The following is a 16,339-nucleotide window of genomic DNA, read 5'->3' on the forward strand; positions in this document are numbered from 1 at the left end:
TAGAGGGGAGTGTTCAAGCCTCACTGCCAGCTGCCCTGTTAGAGGGGAGTGTTCAAGCCTCACTGCCAGCTGCCCTGTTAGAGGGGAGTGTTCAAGCCTCACTGCAAGCTTCCCTGTTAGAGGGGAGTGTTCAAGCCTCACTGCAAGCTTCCCTGTTAGAGGGGAGTGTTCAAGCCTCACTGCCAGCTGCCCTGTTAGAGGGGAGTGTTCAAGCCTCACTGCAAGCTTCCCTGTTAGAGGGGAGTGTTCAAGCCTGACTGCAAGCTGCCCTGTTAGAGGGGAGTGTTCAAGCCTCACTGCCAGCTGGCCTGTTAGAGGGGAGTGTTCAAGCCTCACTGCCAGCTGCCCTGTTAGAGGGGAGTGTTCAAGCCTCACTGCAAGCTGCCCTGTTAGAGGGGAGTGTTCTGACCCCAAATTAATAGCTGTTCAGTTGTACGCGGGTGTGTGTGTGTATCTGTTAGCCTGTGTGTGCATGCATACATCGGTGTGTGTGCCTATGTCTGTCACAGCATCCACCATTCCAATCCACTCAGGCATTGCCTCATGTGTGTGTGTGTGTGTGTGTGTGTGTGTGTGTGTGTGTGTGTGTGTGTGTGTGTGTGTGTGTGTGTGTGTGTGTGTGTGTGTGTGTGTGTGTGTGTGTGTGTGTGTGTGTGAGCGCGCGTGCATGCATGCATTCGTGTGTTTATGTGTGTCCCTGTCCCTTCAGGCTTAGTGTTGTCCCCTCCCTGTGTGTGTCGAGGCTGGCAAGGTTACCGGCGGGGGGGGGGGGGACGTTAATCCGCCCCTGCTCTCCACAGACACCATCGCCACGGTTTCCTGGCTCCATGGGAACCAGAGAGGGCCGGAGGTGTTGGAGAGTTCTCAGTTAAAAGAGTAAACAGTGTTCCCGGCAAGAGCTGCGGTATTCCATTAAAGAGGAGGGGAGCAGAACAACTGAGCCACTTAGCAGACTGGGCAGAACCTCAGGAAAACAAACCCTTCCTGGTCCACTGCTGAATCGTCCTATAGACTAACCGCACATTAAGATATTGATCCAGTTAGTGAGGACAGGAATCATAATGATTAGTGGATCTGATTGAAATACCTTTAGTCTGACAGGTCAGCTCAACATCAATAAGTGAGCTCAAATAATCATTAACAGGGCTATACAGCGAGAATAGCATTTATATTAGAATTGTTCTTACTAGCATTTATTTTAAAGCCTATTGTCTCAAGGCTTAAAAATCCTTCTTTAACCTGTCTCCTCCCCTTCATCTACACTGATTGAAGTGGATTTATTTAACAGGTGACATCAATAAGGGATCATAGGTTTCATCTGGATTCACCTGGTCAGTCTATGTCCTGCAAAGAGTTCCTAATGTTTTGTACACCGTGTAATTGGTCTTATTAACATTTCCAGTCAAGACTTTTGTCTTGGATCCATTACGGCCCACACCATAAGGTTTGGCAACTTCATAATCAGGTATTCTTCTCTCCTCTTCTCCTCCTCCCCCTCCTTTGTCTGTCTGACAGAATGGAATGGCAGCCATTAACAAGGCAGGCCTTGTCTCTGATAGATGCTTCCTGCCACTAGCTGTTTTCTTTTGTTCTCTTTTTGTTGTTGTTGTTTTGAAGAAAGGATTAAATAAATGGGTGCTTGAACTGTTCCCCACAGGAAATGTCTGACTGTAATTTAAACTATTTGCTTTACTTTGAGCTTCTGATACGCTCATTAAAAAGGTGTTCTCTTCTTCCTCGACCTGGGGGAGGGAGTGAGAGGGGGAGAGCGAGGGAGTGAGAGGGGGAGAGCGAGGGAGTGAGACGGAGGAGTAGAAGCACAAACAACTTTTTGAAGAGAAAAAAAGGCCCCTCTCTCTCTTTTGGTTAGTAGGATGTCCGCAGGGTGTGATTCTGCTTGGCCTACAGTAGCCCAGGGAGTGAGGGATGGATGAGGATAAAGTGAGGGAGAGAAGAGGATAAATGACAGAGGGATGAAAGACGAGGGAGAGCCTCTGGGGTAGACGAGCGATTTTTTGAATTAACAGGCGAGAAATGAAATATTGAATCTATGGCGGTGTAATATTATTCCTCATGTAATTGAAGAATGGCTGAGATAAACAGAGGGCATTTCAGTCCACATGTTGTAGAGAAAACCACAGTGGCTTATGGGGAAATATGTGTCTGATGCAATGAGGAAGCCTCTAGTTCTAACAGGGAGAGCGAGAGAGAGAGGGAGCGAGAGTGGGCTTGAGAGAGATAGAGAGAGAGGCCCCAAAGCCCAATTGAAGAGTACTATCACTTTCAAAGCCTGAATATTCATCACTGTCTGACTCTCCTGGAAGCAACATGCACACACACACACACGCACGCACACACACACACACAGACACACACAAACACCAACAAATAGAAGCACACACTCCTCCACAGACACAGTGGCTTTGCCAGAATATACCGTTTTTTTTCAAGGTTTTGCTCAAAGGAAACCACTTTAAAAGCACATTTAACGAATGCAAAATAGATTCTTATAATACATGGCCTTCGGGAGGCAGCTTCAAAGCGAAAGACAAGTTTACACTTTCGAGGGACAGAGGGCACAACTAGTTAATGTAGAGTGATGCTGAACTAGTACGCAACTAGGAACACATCTGCTTACACACACACACACACACACACACATGCACACCGATGCTTTGGTCCCTAGGACACATTTACCTCAGGTGAGATATGAGAGCTGACATTAATAACACACCCACACACACAAACACACACATGCCTGTTGAGTTGGCTGTAATCGTTTGTCACAGTGGAGTTATAGGCCCACATTTATAACCATCATAATGGGCAGAAGAGAACCACTTACACATTTGAAGAGGGAGAGATGTCGAATCCCCTGGGACACATGATATTGCAGTACGATGAACGGCAGAATACACACACACACACACACACACACACACACACACACACACACACACACACACACACACACACACACACACACACACACACACACACACACACACACACACACACACACACACACACACACACACACACACACACACACACACACACATAAATGCACCCTTACACATACACACAAATGTGGACACACAAGTGCACAAACACACACGGACACACACACACACACACACTCTCTGAGAGCAGGTTATTGGCTCTGTTAGAATAACAGGCCATTTCATTAAATCAAACGTCTCCACTACCTTTGGGTGGTATACCTTATATACCGTGTACAGTTGAAACTATTTCAATAAATCTGAATATGTGTAGCACATTTTTAAGTAAATACCTGCATTCAACTTGTGCAATACATGAGGAGATAACGCAGATCACGTTCATCATTTCCCCCGTCACATTATTTTACATCATGAAGCTTACCATAGATCCCCAGAACATTTGAGCCAGTCATGTGTTTGTTTGTAAATAGCAAAACGTGAGAAAGCGGGAGCTGTGTATTTGGTTTAACTGGCTAGTTAGCCATGGCCGGTTACAGGCATAGACCACATTGGGCCCCCAGTCAAAAAACACTCAGTCAGGGTCTCAACTTACTATTGAGAGTAAGAACAGTATTATACACCAGGTGCATAAACCGTTTTTCTCTCGTCATGTCAGTCACTGAAAGTCACTCAATTAGCCATGTCAGCTAACAATTTTTAGATTGGTAGTTAGTCTAGACAGGTATCTAAACTTGTAGTAACCATGGCCAAATACTTACTGGGCCCTTACTTCAAGGGGGCCCCCATTCATTTAGCTATTTATTGTCACTCAGATATCATAGTAACATTGTATACCATTGCAAAATGTGTAGAATTGCAGGAAATTAGCTTTGAAACTGAATTAATTTAGTCTCTGCCTCATGTCAAAATGAATAGAATTGAATGAAATTTGTTATAAAATTGCAACGTTTTCTTTACGCCCTTGGCAAAATGTGTAGAATTGCAGGAAATTAACTTTTAAAACTAAAAATGTTCTCTCCGACACCTAGAGGGGGCCACTAAAATGTTTTGCCGCAAGGTGGGGGGCACCCAACCAAATCTCACTTAGTGCCCCCAAAAGATTTAAGCCAGGCCCTCTATTTAGCTACAGTAAGTAAGTGGCTGAATTATAATGGAGATGGGGCATCATATTGTGTTATCTTTCTGCCGTGTTTGAGAAGTAAAAGCTCTTTGGATGACTTATCTGTAGAGATGCCACTGCTATCTTGATTTCCTTGTGTTTTTTCTCCTCTGTTCTCAGGCCTGCCTCTTCTGCTTGGAGGATCTCGTCAGTCTGGAGGAGCAGACTGACGGGCTCGTCCAAGCAGAGCAGGCAGGCACGTTGCCCTAGCAGCTCCAGACTCCACACAGAAACAGCATCTACACATGCTGACTCCAGACTCCACACAGACACACCGTGTACACATGCTGACTCCAGACTCCACACAGACACAGCGTGTACACATGCTGACTCCAGACTCCACACAGACACAGCGTGTACACATGCTGACTCCAGACTCCACACAGACACAGCGTGTACACATGCTGACTCCAGACTCCACACAGACACAGCGTGTACACATGCTGACTCCAGACTCCACACAGACACAGCGTGTACACATGCTGACTCCAGACTCCACACAGACACAGCGTGTACACATGCTGACTCCAGACTCCACACAGACACAGCGTGTACACATGCTGACTCCAGACTCCACACAGAAACAGCGTGTACACATGCTGACTCCAGAGCCAGTACTGTTCAAAACTCTTTCATTTGCATAATGTCTCTTCTTCACATTTGCTTGTAAATGTCCAACCTCACCAAAAATGACATCTGGACATGAGGTGACACACACGTCCGGCGAGTTGCAAGCACCGAGCTCCAGCGGGATGACTCGACCACGATTTAGGACATAGTCCAGATGACTGACCATATGTGGGCTATCACAAGAGTCAAACACACCTTATCTGTGGCTTTCTCCGGGGTGTGACGTTCCGACAGACTCCTGGGAGTACAGACACCGTTGGAGGAGTGAATTAACTGATCTTGTTTGGTTTGTTTCAAGAGGTTTGTAAAAGAGCTTCAAACATCGATGTGTTCTATTGTGCCGTAAGTGCTATGGGTATCTTTACTGTGTTCATCTGTTTGTCGGAAGGCGGTCAGAGGGAGCAACACAGACGTAAACTCCTATCCTTTAAATCAGAGCTGTAATGATTAGATCCAAGAATGAGTGTGATGTTTGTTTATTGTTTTGTTTGTTGTTTTGACAAAGCACAGTGATTTTAATTAGACGATGGGAGATACTGAGATTTGGAGGTCTGGGAAGAAAAAAAGATGGTCTGAAACTATTCATGGAGACACTATTTTTACATATGAGAATCCTGTATCCCGTAAGCCTCCTGTGTGTATTAGACACAGTATTGTCTCTTGGAGGTTATTCTGAAGAGACATGTAACCACATTAGTGTTAGTCTATCAGTGATAGTCATTTACTCTGTTGTATTGTATATTCTATTCCATGTACACTGGAATTGTTTGAGTGTCAATTATTTTGTGACTAATAAGTTTATTTGAGTAGATGCACTAATCGTTTTAAAGAGTAATTCTTTGATTTGACTTTGTGTTTATAATTTAGTAGGTCTATTGGTATACGTTATTTACCCTCTACGCATAGCATTACATTATTAATAGATTCTAACTACATCTATGGCTAAGATAGACTTGACAAATTAAAGCTTAGAGTATGATTGCAATAGACAGCTATAAGCGTCTTAATAATCACATAAAGCTATCTTTGAACAAATGTAATTATAGTATCCGAGTGTTGATGTGTAGACTAGCAAGCTGGCTCGATTCACCGGTATACGTTTATGCCCTATACCCATATAATCAGATTGATGAATGTAGTTTAATAGTAATCAACATCATTTTAACCTCCTACACCTATATATGTATTAAAGGGGGAGACACCCTGGACCCAAACTGTTACAGACCTATATCCATCCTGCCCTGCCTATCTAAGGTCTTCGAAAGCCAAGTCAACAAACAGGTCACTGACCATCTCGAATCCCACCGTACCTTCTCCGCTGTGCAATCTGGTTTCCAAGCCGGTCACGGGTGCACCTCAGCCACGCTCAACGTACTAAACGATATCATAACCGCCATCGATAAAAGACAGTACTGTGCAGCCGTCTTCATCGACCTTGCCAAGGCTTTCGACTCTGTCAATCACCATATTCTTATCGGCAGACTCAGTAGCCTCGGTTTTTCTGATGACTGCCTTGCCTGGTTCACCAACTACTTTGCCGACAGAGTTCAGTGTGTCAAATCGGAGGGCATGCTGTCCGGTCCTCTGGCAGTCTCTATGGGGGTGCCACAGGGTTCAATTCTCTGGCCGACACTTTTCTCTGTATATATCAATGATGTTGCTCTTGCTGCGGGCGATTCCCTGATCCACCTCTACACAGACGACACCATTCTGTATACTTCTGGCCCGTCCTTGGACACTGTGCTATCTAACCTCCAAACAAGCTTCAATGCCATACAACACTCCTTCCGTGGCCTCCAACTGCTCTTAAACGCTAGTAAAACCAAATGCATGCTTTTCAACCGTTCGCTGCCTGCACCCGCACGCCCGACTAGCATCACCACCCTGGATGGTTCCGACCTAGAATATGTGGACATCTTTAAGTACCTAGGTGTCTGGCTAGACTGTAAACTCTCCTTCCAGACTCATGTCAAACATCTCCAATCTAAAATCAAATCTAGAGTCGGCTTTCTATTCCGCAACAAAGCCTCCTTCACTCACGCCGCCAAACTTACCCTAGTAAAACTGACTATCCTACCGATCCTCGACTTCGGCGATGTCATCTACAAAATAGCTTACAACACTCTACTCAGCAAACTGGATGCAGTTTATCACAGTGCCATCCGTTTTGTCACTAAAGCACCTTATACCACCCACCACTGAGACCTGTATGCTCTAGTCGGCTGGCCCTCGCTACATATTCGTCGCCAGACCCACTGGCTCCAGGTCATCTACAAGTCCATGCTAGGTAAAGCTCCGCCTTATCTCAGTTCACTGGTCACGATGGCAACACCCATCCGTAGCATGCGCTCCAGCAGGTGAATCTCACTGATCATCCCTAAAGCCAACACCTCATTTGGCCGCCTTTCGTTCCAGTTCTCTGCTGCCTGTGACTGGAACGAATTGCAAAAATCGCTGAAGTTGGAGACTTCAGATCTCCCTCACCAACTTCAAACATCTGCTATCTGAGCAGCTAACCGATCGCTGCAGCTGTACATAGTCTATCGGTAAATAGCCCACCCAATTTTACCTACCTCATCCCCATACTGTTTATATTTATTTACTTTGCTGTTTTTTTGCACACCAATATCTCTACCTGTACATGACCATCTGATCATTTATCATTTATTGTAATTATTCGCCTACCTCCTCATGCCTTTTGCACACAATGTATATAGACTCTCTTTTTTTTCTACTGTGTTATTGACTTGTTAATTGTTTACTCCATGTGTAACTCTGTGTTGTCTATTCACACTGCTATGCTTTATCTTGGCCAGGTCGCAGTTGAAAAATGAGAACTTGTTCTCAAATAGCCTACCTGGTTAAATAAATGTGAAATAAAATAAAAAATAAAAAAAATGTATAACTTTATGAGCTGGATTGCCTGTCTTGGCATTTCATTTATTTTTGTTTGTGCTCGTTAGCATATTTAGCTATTTGCCTCTATGGAAATGTTTTCTTACTTGTGCTAATGTTGTTGGAATTCTGGTAATAGACACTCAATGGGCTTTTTTGTGTTTTTAGTGACCCCTTGAGTACTAAACCGGTAATACTGTAGACCCTGGGATGAGAAAAATATGACGAAATTAAAATCTGGATACCGCACAACTCTAATAACCACCCTTGTTGTGTGGACCGTAAACACACAAGGTCAAAGGACAGCAAATCTTATAGGAACGGATGATGTCATTAACCGAGAAGGCCTTGCGAGGGTGGGTCAGAGTGAGTGAAGGGAGCGTTACAGCGTTTCACTAATTAACAGTTGAGTTGAGGTATTTTACTGTCTTAACGAGAAGACAAGGTGTAGACCCCTGGGGCCGACTCGCTCTGTAGTCTGGGCTCCAGTGCTGGGTGAAGGCTAAGTGAAGACTGGGTGAAGGTTCAGTGAAGGCTGGGTGAAGGCTGGGTGAAGGCTCAGTGAAGGCTGGATGAAGGCTGTTTGACTGTAAGTGTTGCAGTGAAAGGGAAGGTTAGCTGTGTTCTTATTACACACTGAGCTTGGATCTACGATCCTTCAGCTCTCTACAACTACCTTAGAGAAATAACGTGACCCCGGAACACACACCAATTACCTCTTGTGTGTGTGTGTGTGTGTGTGTTTATGTGTGCGTGCATTTGTGAGTGAGTGTGTGTGTGTGTGTGTGTGTGTGTGTGTGTGTGTGTGTGTGTGTGTGTGTGCGTGCGTGCGTGCGTGCGTGCGTGCGTGCGTGCGTGCGTGTGCGTGCGTGCGTGCGTGCGTGCGTGTGTGTGTGTGTGTGTGTGTGTGTGTGTGTGTGTGCGTGTGTGAGTGTTTGTGACAGCTTAACACCTGACTCCTGACTCTTCTAGTCATCCTTTAATATTAAAATTCTCCAGGAACACACACACTGATGCAAGATGAGGACCTGTCTGCGTAGGCTGTGTTCAGACCATAGCCTTTTCCTCAGTGTCAGATATAATTGCCCAGCGAGGTTGTGTTTTCTGTATGGCTGCCAACATTTGATGTTCTCTCTCTAGAGTGCCATTTCTCTGATCCATGGTGTGTGTGTGTGTGTGCGTGTGTGTGTGTGTGTGTGTGTAGTGCACGTGCAGTTGCAGTTTTGTACACTGCAATCTAGAATCTAAAAGAGTTATTTTCGACTTTTAAGAACCCTTTTGGTTCCAGGTAGAACATTTTCTACAGAGGGTTCTACATGGAACCCAAAAGGGTTCTACCTGGAACCAAAAAGGGTTATTTTATGGGGACAGCCAAAGCACCCATTTGGAACTATTTTTTCTAAGAGTGTCTGTGCCTGCATGTGTGTCAGTACATAAACTATAAATCCAAGTCCCCCTGAATATGTCTGTGTGTGAGTGACACACACCTCTTCATGTCTGCTTCTGGAATATATTTTCCTTATTCCTCTTTCTCTGTCTCTATGTCTGAACGTGCCAAATAATGCTGTTTGTCCTGTCTGTTTATCTGTCTGTCTGCACTTTGTCCTCCCTCCTGGTGTTAAGTGGCCCTGACTCCTCGCATGCCCGTCTAGTTCCAGTCACAACACAGCAGTGCACCCTGGGAGAGCTTCCTATTAAAGAGTCTGTCTGGGATGCAACATACAGAAGTAGGAGTCAACAGGGGTCGCACCCAAAGCCTGTGGCAGGCAGCGTCTGGAATCACTGCCTGTGTCCCACTGAGCCCTCCTGTTTCCATTTGCCATGTGTTAAACAGGACCAGAGCGGCTGAGCTATGGCAGAGCTGTGAGCCGGAGGCCATTCTGACTCGGGCTGTATGTTTTTCCTCCAGAGACAGTGCTGGGGTTTCCGCCACTGCCATTTTGGCTCCCACATCACTCTAGTTGCAGAGCACTGGTCAGCAGCCATTATGAATTCTGGCCGGAATGATTGTTTACTTTTTTGGGGGGGGGGGGCGTCTTTCTCTCTCTATCTCTCACAGGGTCCATTTTTCTTTGACTTTTTACACATTTTGTTGTGTTACAGCCTGAATTTAAAATGTATTCAATTGAGATTTTGTGGCACTGTCCTACACACAATACCCCATCATTTCAAAGTAGAATTATGTTTTTAGATGTTTGGTTTTTACAAAATATTTAAAAATGAAAAACTGAACCGTCTTGAGTCAATAAGTATTCAACCTCTTTGTTATGACAAGCCTAAATAAGTTGCACTGGAGTTTCTTGCCAAGATGACATTGTATGTTCCTGACTAGTTACGGTTAGTTAGTTTACTAGTTACAGTTTTGACTTAAATTGGATTGAAAATGGCTGTTTAGCAATGATCAACAACCAACTTGACAGAGCTTGAAGAATGTTTAAATGCATAATGTGCAAATATTGCAAAAATCCTGGTGTGCAAAGCTCTTAGAGTCTTACCCAGAAAGACTCACAGCTGTAATCACTCTTAGAGTCTTACCCAGAAAGACTCACAGCTGTAATCACTCTTAGAGTCTTACCCAGAAAGACTCACAGCTGTAATCACTCTTAGAGTCTTACCCAGAAAGACTCACAGCTGTAATCACTCTTAGAGTCTTACCCAGAAAGACTCACAGCTGTAATCACTCTTAGAGTCTTACCCAGAAAGACTCACAGCTGTAATCACTCTTAGAGTCTTACCCAGAAAGACTCACAGCTGTAATCACTCTTAGAGTCTTACCCAGAAAGACTCACAGCTGTAATCACTCTTAGAGTCTTACCCAGAAAGACTCACAGCTGTAATCACTCTTAGAGACTTACCCAGAAAGACTCACAGCTGTAATCACTCTTAGAGACTTACCCAGAAAGACTCACAGCTGTAATCACTCTTAGAGTCTTACCCAGAAAGACTCACAGCTGTAATCACTCTTAGAGACTTACCCAGAAAGACTCACAGCTGTAATCACTCTTAGAGCCTTACCCAGAAAGACTCACAGCTGTAATCACTCTTAGAGACTTACCCAGAAAGACTCACAGCTGTAAACGCGGCCAAATGTGGTTCTAACACGTATTGACTCAAGGGTGTGAATGTTTGTGTAAATTAGATATTTCTGTATTTCATTCTCAATAAAATTGCAAAAAAAAACAAACGTGGAATAAGTGGAATAAGTAATAGTTTCTGAAGGGGCTGGTTAACCATCAGATCCTTTTATAGGGGTGTGGGGCATCGGTGTTCTATGTTCAGTACAGTGGACAGGGAGAGGAGCTGGTTAACCATCAGATCCTTTTATAGGGGTGTGGGGCATCGGTGTTCTATGTTCAGTACAGTGGACAGGGAGAGGAGCTGGTTAACCATCAGATCCTTTTATAGGGGTGTGGGGCATCGGTGTTCTATGTTCAGTACAGTGGACAGGGAGAGGAGCTGGTTAACCATCAGATCCTTTTATAGGGGTGTGGGGCATCGGTGTTCTATGTTCAGTACAGTGGACAGGGAGAGGAGCTGGTTAACCATCATTGGTTCTAACTTTGCTGGTCCATTAAAATGAAATAATGTTTGTATTTTAATTATGTAGCTATTGGGCCAATAAAGGTATGTTTTAAGAAAAACAAATCGTTCTCTCTGGATGAAGTGGAATCTCTGACCTATGGGGTGAAAGGTCATCCATATTAAAAGCCCAATTATTGTCAGTGAGGCGTCTCTGCATTGGCCTAAATAAACCAGGAAGTTCCATCAAATATTCAACAAGGTCTTGGATTTGCTCCTCTGTTCTGTCTCTGTCTGTCTGTTCTGTCTGTTCTTCCGGTCTGTCTGTTCTGTCTATTCTATTTGTTCGTCTGTCTGCCTGTCTGCCTGTTCTGTTTATATCCTTCCTTATTTTTCTCTCTGTCATGCCTCACTTTACTGCAGTCTCACTGTCTGTCCATGTGTCTGTGTGTGTGAATAACTGAATAACTGACCCATTTGTTTGAGTTATACCACATGCAGCAGTCTGTTCCAACCCATTAGGGACTTTCTCTCTCCTGTCTTTGAAGCCTTTGAGTGATATTGGTTGAATGTCAATCCACAAGACAAAGGTAACCCAGGAAAAGACAGGAGCGAAGACAACACAACCACACACACAACCACAACCACAACCACACACACACACACACACACACACACACACACACACACACACACACACACACACACACACACACACACACACACACACACACACACACACACACACACACACACACACACACACACACACACACACACACACACACAACCCCCATATCCCCCTCCACACACACACAACAAAACGCACACACACACACACACAAACACACACACACACAAACACACACACACACACACACAACCCCCATATCCCCCTCCACACACCCAAACACACACACACAGAGTTTGATTAAATGGTCGTGACCGGGATGTTCTAGTCATTAGTGTCTAGCCCGCCCCCCTGTAGTGAAACAGGCAGGGTAGAGGAAAGCCATGTAAAGGCCTGAAATTCAAAGAACCAAAGAACCCTGCAAAAATAAATGAGCCTGATAAGTATTCTCCGCCATGTTCTGTGTAATGCATCTGACAGATAGGCTTCTGAAGAACCACGAGAGCCGGGAGCTAAAAGGCATCTCTTTCATGTTAGCATACACATACATGCAGATATTACTGGTGAGATACACTACCATTCAAAAGTTTGGGGTCACTTCGAAATGTCCTTGTTTTGAAAGAAAAGCACATTTTTTTGTCCATTAAAATTATATCAAATTGATCATAAATACAGTGTAGATATTGTTAATGTTGTAAATGACTATTGTACCTGGAAACTGCTGATTTTTAATGGAATATCTACATATGCGTACAGAGGCCCATTATCAGCAACCATCACTCCTGTGTTCCAATGGCACGTTGTGTTAGCTTATCCAAGTTGATCATTTTACAGTTTTTTCCAACTGCTTACACACAAAATCTTTTCATCTCACACAATTTTTGAAACCTCTCACTCAAAGTGCAAAACTACACACCAAATATCAAAAACCATAAGCTATTTCTCAGCCTTTGACTCAGTTATCAATTGCATAAAACACTTTTTTCAAAACACTACACACAATTCTCTACCTAAAACACAAAAATCTAACAGGAAGTGACTTGCTTTCCTTTTCCAAACACAACCAATCAAAATGCTACAATTATTCAGCACTCCTCACATGTGCAAACACTAATAGCTTAACTGATCACTTACCAATCACTGCTTTGCTGTAGTATAGGCCTATAAATAGGTCAAAGGTCAGATTACCTGTTTTGAACAATGGATGCCAACAATGGACTGAGAGCAAGAGGAGTAGGATGAAGAGGATGAGGACGAGGGCAAAGAAGAGAAGGAAGGAGAGCCATCTATGATGAGATTAGGGCAACACTTGTTGATCATGTGATCAACCACGGTTTGACCATGAGAGAGGCTGGACTGAGAGTCCAGCCCAACTTGAGTCGATTTACAGTGGCGTCCATAACTCGAACCTTCAGAAATGGGAACAGGTATGCAAATATCTAATGACTATTTTAGCATTACAGTAATGTACTGTAAAATACGTATGACTTCAGAGTATTGCATAAACATTTGTAACTCTAAGCCATCCATTTACTGCACTGCATTGAATGAATAAGGTTGGTTATCATGCTGTACTACATTTATTTGTTCATTGTTTACAGTTCCAATGCTGAACACATACTGTGTTTGAATTCTGTACAGAGTGGAAAGGCAAAGACATCATGGAGGACGAGGATGCTTGTTTACAGATGTACAAGAGACTGCAATTATAAATATGGTCTATGTGCGGACATAGAGGTTGCCTCTGTCCAAGGTTGGATACGCCATGCCAGGAGATACTTCCCTCGATGTTTGGCAAGAGAAAACCTATCTTGTGATGTGGATGAAGTATCGTGGCCAGACTCAGGCCAGAGAAGAGATGAAGCGTAGCTCAGCACTGGTGACTGCCCCCCCCTCCCCGCCCAGCATGACAGCATGACTGAGTAAGAGGAAAAGTACATTAGAGTGTCTAGTTTGAGAAACAGACACCTCACAAGTCCTCAACTGGCAGCTTCATTAAATAGTACTCGCAAAATACCAGTCTCAACGTCAACAGTGAAGAGGTCACTCTGGGATGCTGGCCTTCAAGGCAGAGTTCCTCTGTCCAGTGTCCACGTCCACAGTGAAGAGATCACTCCGGGATGCTGGCCTTCTAGGCAGAGTTCCTCTGTCCAGTGTCCACGTCCACAGTGAAGAGATCACTCCGGGATGCTGGCCTTCTAGGCAGAGTTCCTCTGTCCAGTGTCTGTGTTCTTTTGCACATCTTAATCTTTTCTTTTTATTGGCCAGTCGGAGATCAGCCAGCATCCCACACCCACACACAGTCGCCTCTTCACTGTTGACGTTCAGACTGGTGTTTTGCGGGTACTTTTTAATGAAGCTGCCAGTTGAGGACTTGTGAGGCATCTGTTTCTCAAACTAGACAGTCTAATGTACTTGTCCTCTTGCTCAGTTGTGCAACGGGGCCTCCCTCTTTCAGAAACAAGCACATTTCTATGTGACCCAAACATTTTTAATGGTAGTGTATGTGCAAGGTCCACTAGATTAAATACTGAATATTTTACATTTCAGATATAAAATCAATGTAATCTAATTAAATGTTTAAAATTAAATTGTCTATGCACACAACATTACTGAGAGCATGTCAGCCCACTGTACCTACACCAGGTTGCTGAGGGAACCTCAGCCCACGCTAAGCCACCATATGATACAAATGTGACATCTGAAAGATTCTTTCCCTATATTATTACATTCTAAACACTCCACACTGCTAAGAGGATTTTTGCCTGCGCCAGTTCGTGCTACTTTAAAGGTGCAGTGCAGTCATTTTTATCTCAATTTCAAATAATTTCTAGGTAACAATTAAGTACCTTACTGTGATTATTTTCAAAACAAAATTGTCCAAAATAAGCAAAAATAGTTTCTGAAAAAAAAGAGAAATGTCTCAAACAAGAATTTGGCTTGGACTGTCTGGAAGTGGTCTGAGTGGGGAGGGGAAAACTGAAAACTAGCTGTTATTTGCAGATAGGTTTGGAACAATTTTACTTATTGGCCTAATTAACTAATTTACTGTCTGGTGATGTCACCTGGCAGGCCAGAACTCCATCCCACCAAACAAGTTCTTACACTAAAAGGACATTATCATAATTTTCACAATTTCACAGTATTATTCCAACCTCATAGTGTGAGCTCCAAAAGTATTGGAACAGTGACATTTGTGTTGCTGTTTTGGCTCTGTACTCCAACCCTTTGGATTTGAAATGTGTGCTGGGAATATGGGACCAAATACTACAATTTTGACTACTTTAAAACACATATAAGTCAATTAGGTCCCACTACTTTTGGTCCCCTAAAATCGGGGGACTATGTACAAAAAGTGCTGTAATTTCTAAAAGGTTAGGGTTGGAATGATTATAGCTGACAGTCTGCACTTTAACCTCATAGTCATTTCATCGTTTCAAAAGTGCTGGAGTAAAGAGTAACAACAAAAGCAACAACAAAAATGTCACTGTCCCAATACCTTTGGAGCTCACTGTATATAAAAGACAGGCAAATCACGTTTTTGACTGCACTGAGCCTTTAATTCTCCATATTAGCCCCTGCTTTCATGTTAGCCTTGACTAACACGCCACATTACTACCATCATGTTAGCTTCCGCTAATGCACCATAATACTGCTTTCATGTTAGCTTTGGCTAACACGTTACTTTACTACCTACATGTTAGCTTCTGCTAATACACCATCCTACTGCTTTCATGTTAGCCTTGGCTAACACGCTACATTTAGCCTACGCTATCACACCACTCCTTTGATCCTCCAGTGAGAATTAGCTACACTGCTAGTTTATCTACCACAGATGACAGCCATGGGCTGAGGTTATCACACACACACTCACAGAGAGAGACAACACCTGAAAGCTCTACTGGCAAGTCATGACACAGCCTAAACAGCTCTTAACAGCACCTGAAAGCTCTACTGGCAAGTCATGACACAGCCTAAACAGCTCTTAACAGCACCTGAAAGCTCTACTGGCAAGTCATGACACAGCCTAAACAGCTCTTAACAGCACCTGAAAGCTCTACTGGCAAGTCATGACACAGCCTAAACAGCTCTTAACAGCACCTGAAAGCTCTACTGGCAAGTCATGACACAGCCTAAACAGCTCTTAACAGCACCTGAAAGAGAGATGTCAGTTATTGCTGTTTCCTTTTATTTCACCCGCATGCCGATTAAAATCACTTCTCAACCGAGGACAGACTGACTGCATCAGTGTGAAAGGCTGATGATGTGAAACTCACCACCCTCTGTTCTCCTCTTCCCTGGGTTGGAGTGGACTTTGGTTCCAGGTTCCCCATGTCTCCCGGGCCTCCCCTCTGTCTCTGTGAAGCCAACACCACCAGCAGAACCATCAGAACCATCATATCCATCACAACCATCAGGACCATCACAACCATCACAAGCATTACAGCCATCAGAACCATTCACAACCATCACAACCATTATAACCATCACAACCATTATAACCATCACAACCATCACAGCCATTAGCAGAGACAGATACAA

General features: G+C 43.9%; 1 protein-coding gene across 5 annotated transcripts in view; it reads right to left on the minus strand.

Annotated features, from left to right (window-relative positions):
- Window positions 1-16,339, minus strand: part of LOC124011107 (testican-1-like) — a 450,156-nt gene that overhangs the window by 122,403 nt on the left and 311,414 nt on the right. For 3 of the 5 annotated variants that reach the window (XM_046324139.1, XM_046324138.1, XM_046324136.1), the window contains one exon: window positions 16,075-16,155. The exons of the other annotated variants lie outside the window; for them this stretch is intronic. In XM_046324139.1, the coding sequence (XP_046180095.1) occupies window positions 16,075-16,155 (81 nt within the window). The remainder of the gene's footprint in view (window positions 1-16,074; window positions 16,156-16,339) is intronic. 5 annotated transcript variants of the gene reach the window in all.

The sequence above is a fragment of the Oncorhynchus gorbuscha genome, linkage group LG23 (assembly GCF_021184085.1).
Source record: "Oncorhynchus gorbuscha isolate QuinsamMale2020 ecotype Even-year linkage group LG23, OgorEven_v1.0, whole genome shotgun sequence".
Classification (NCBI taxonomy): Eukaryota; Metazoa; Chordata; class Actinopteri; order Salmoniformes; family Salmonidae; genus Oncorhynchus; species Oncorhynchus gorbuscha.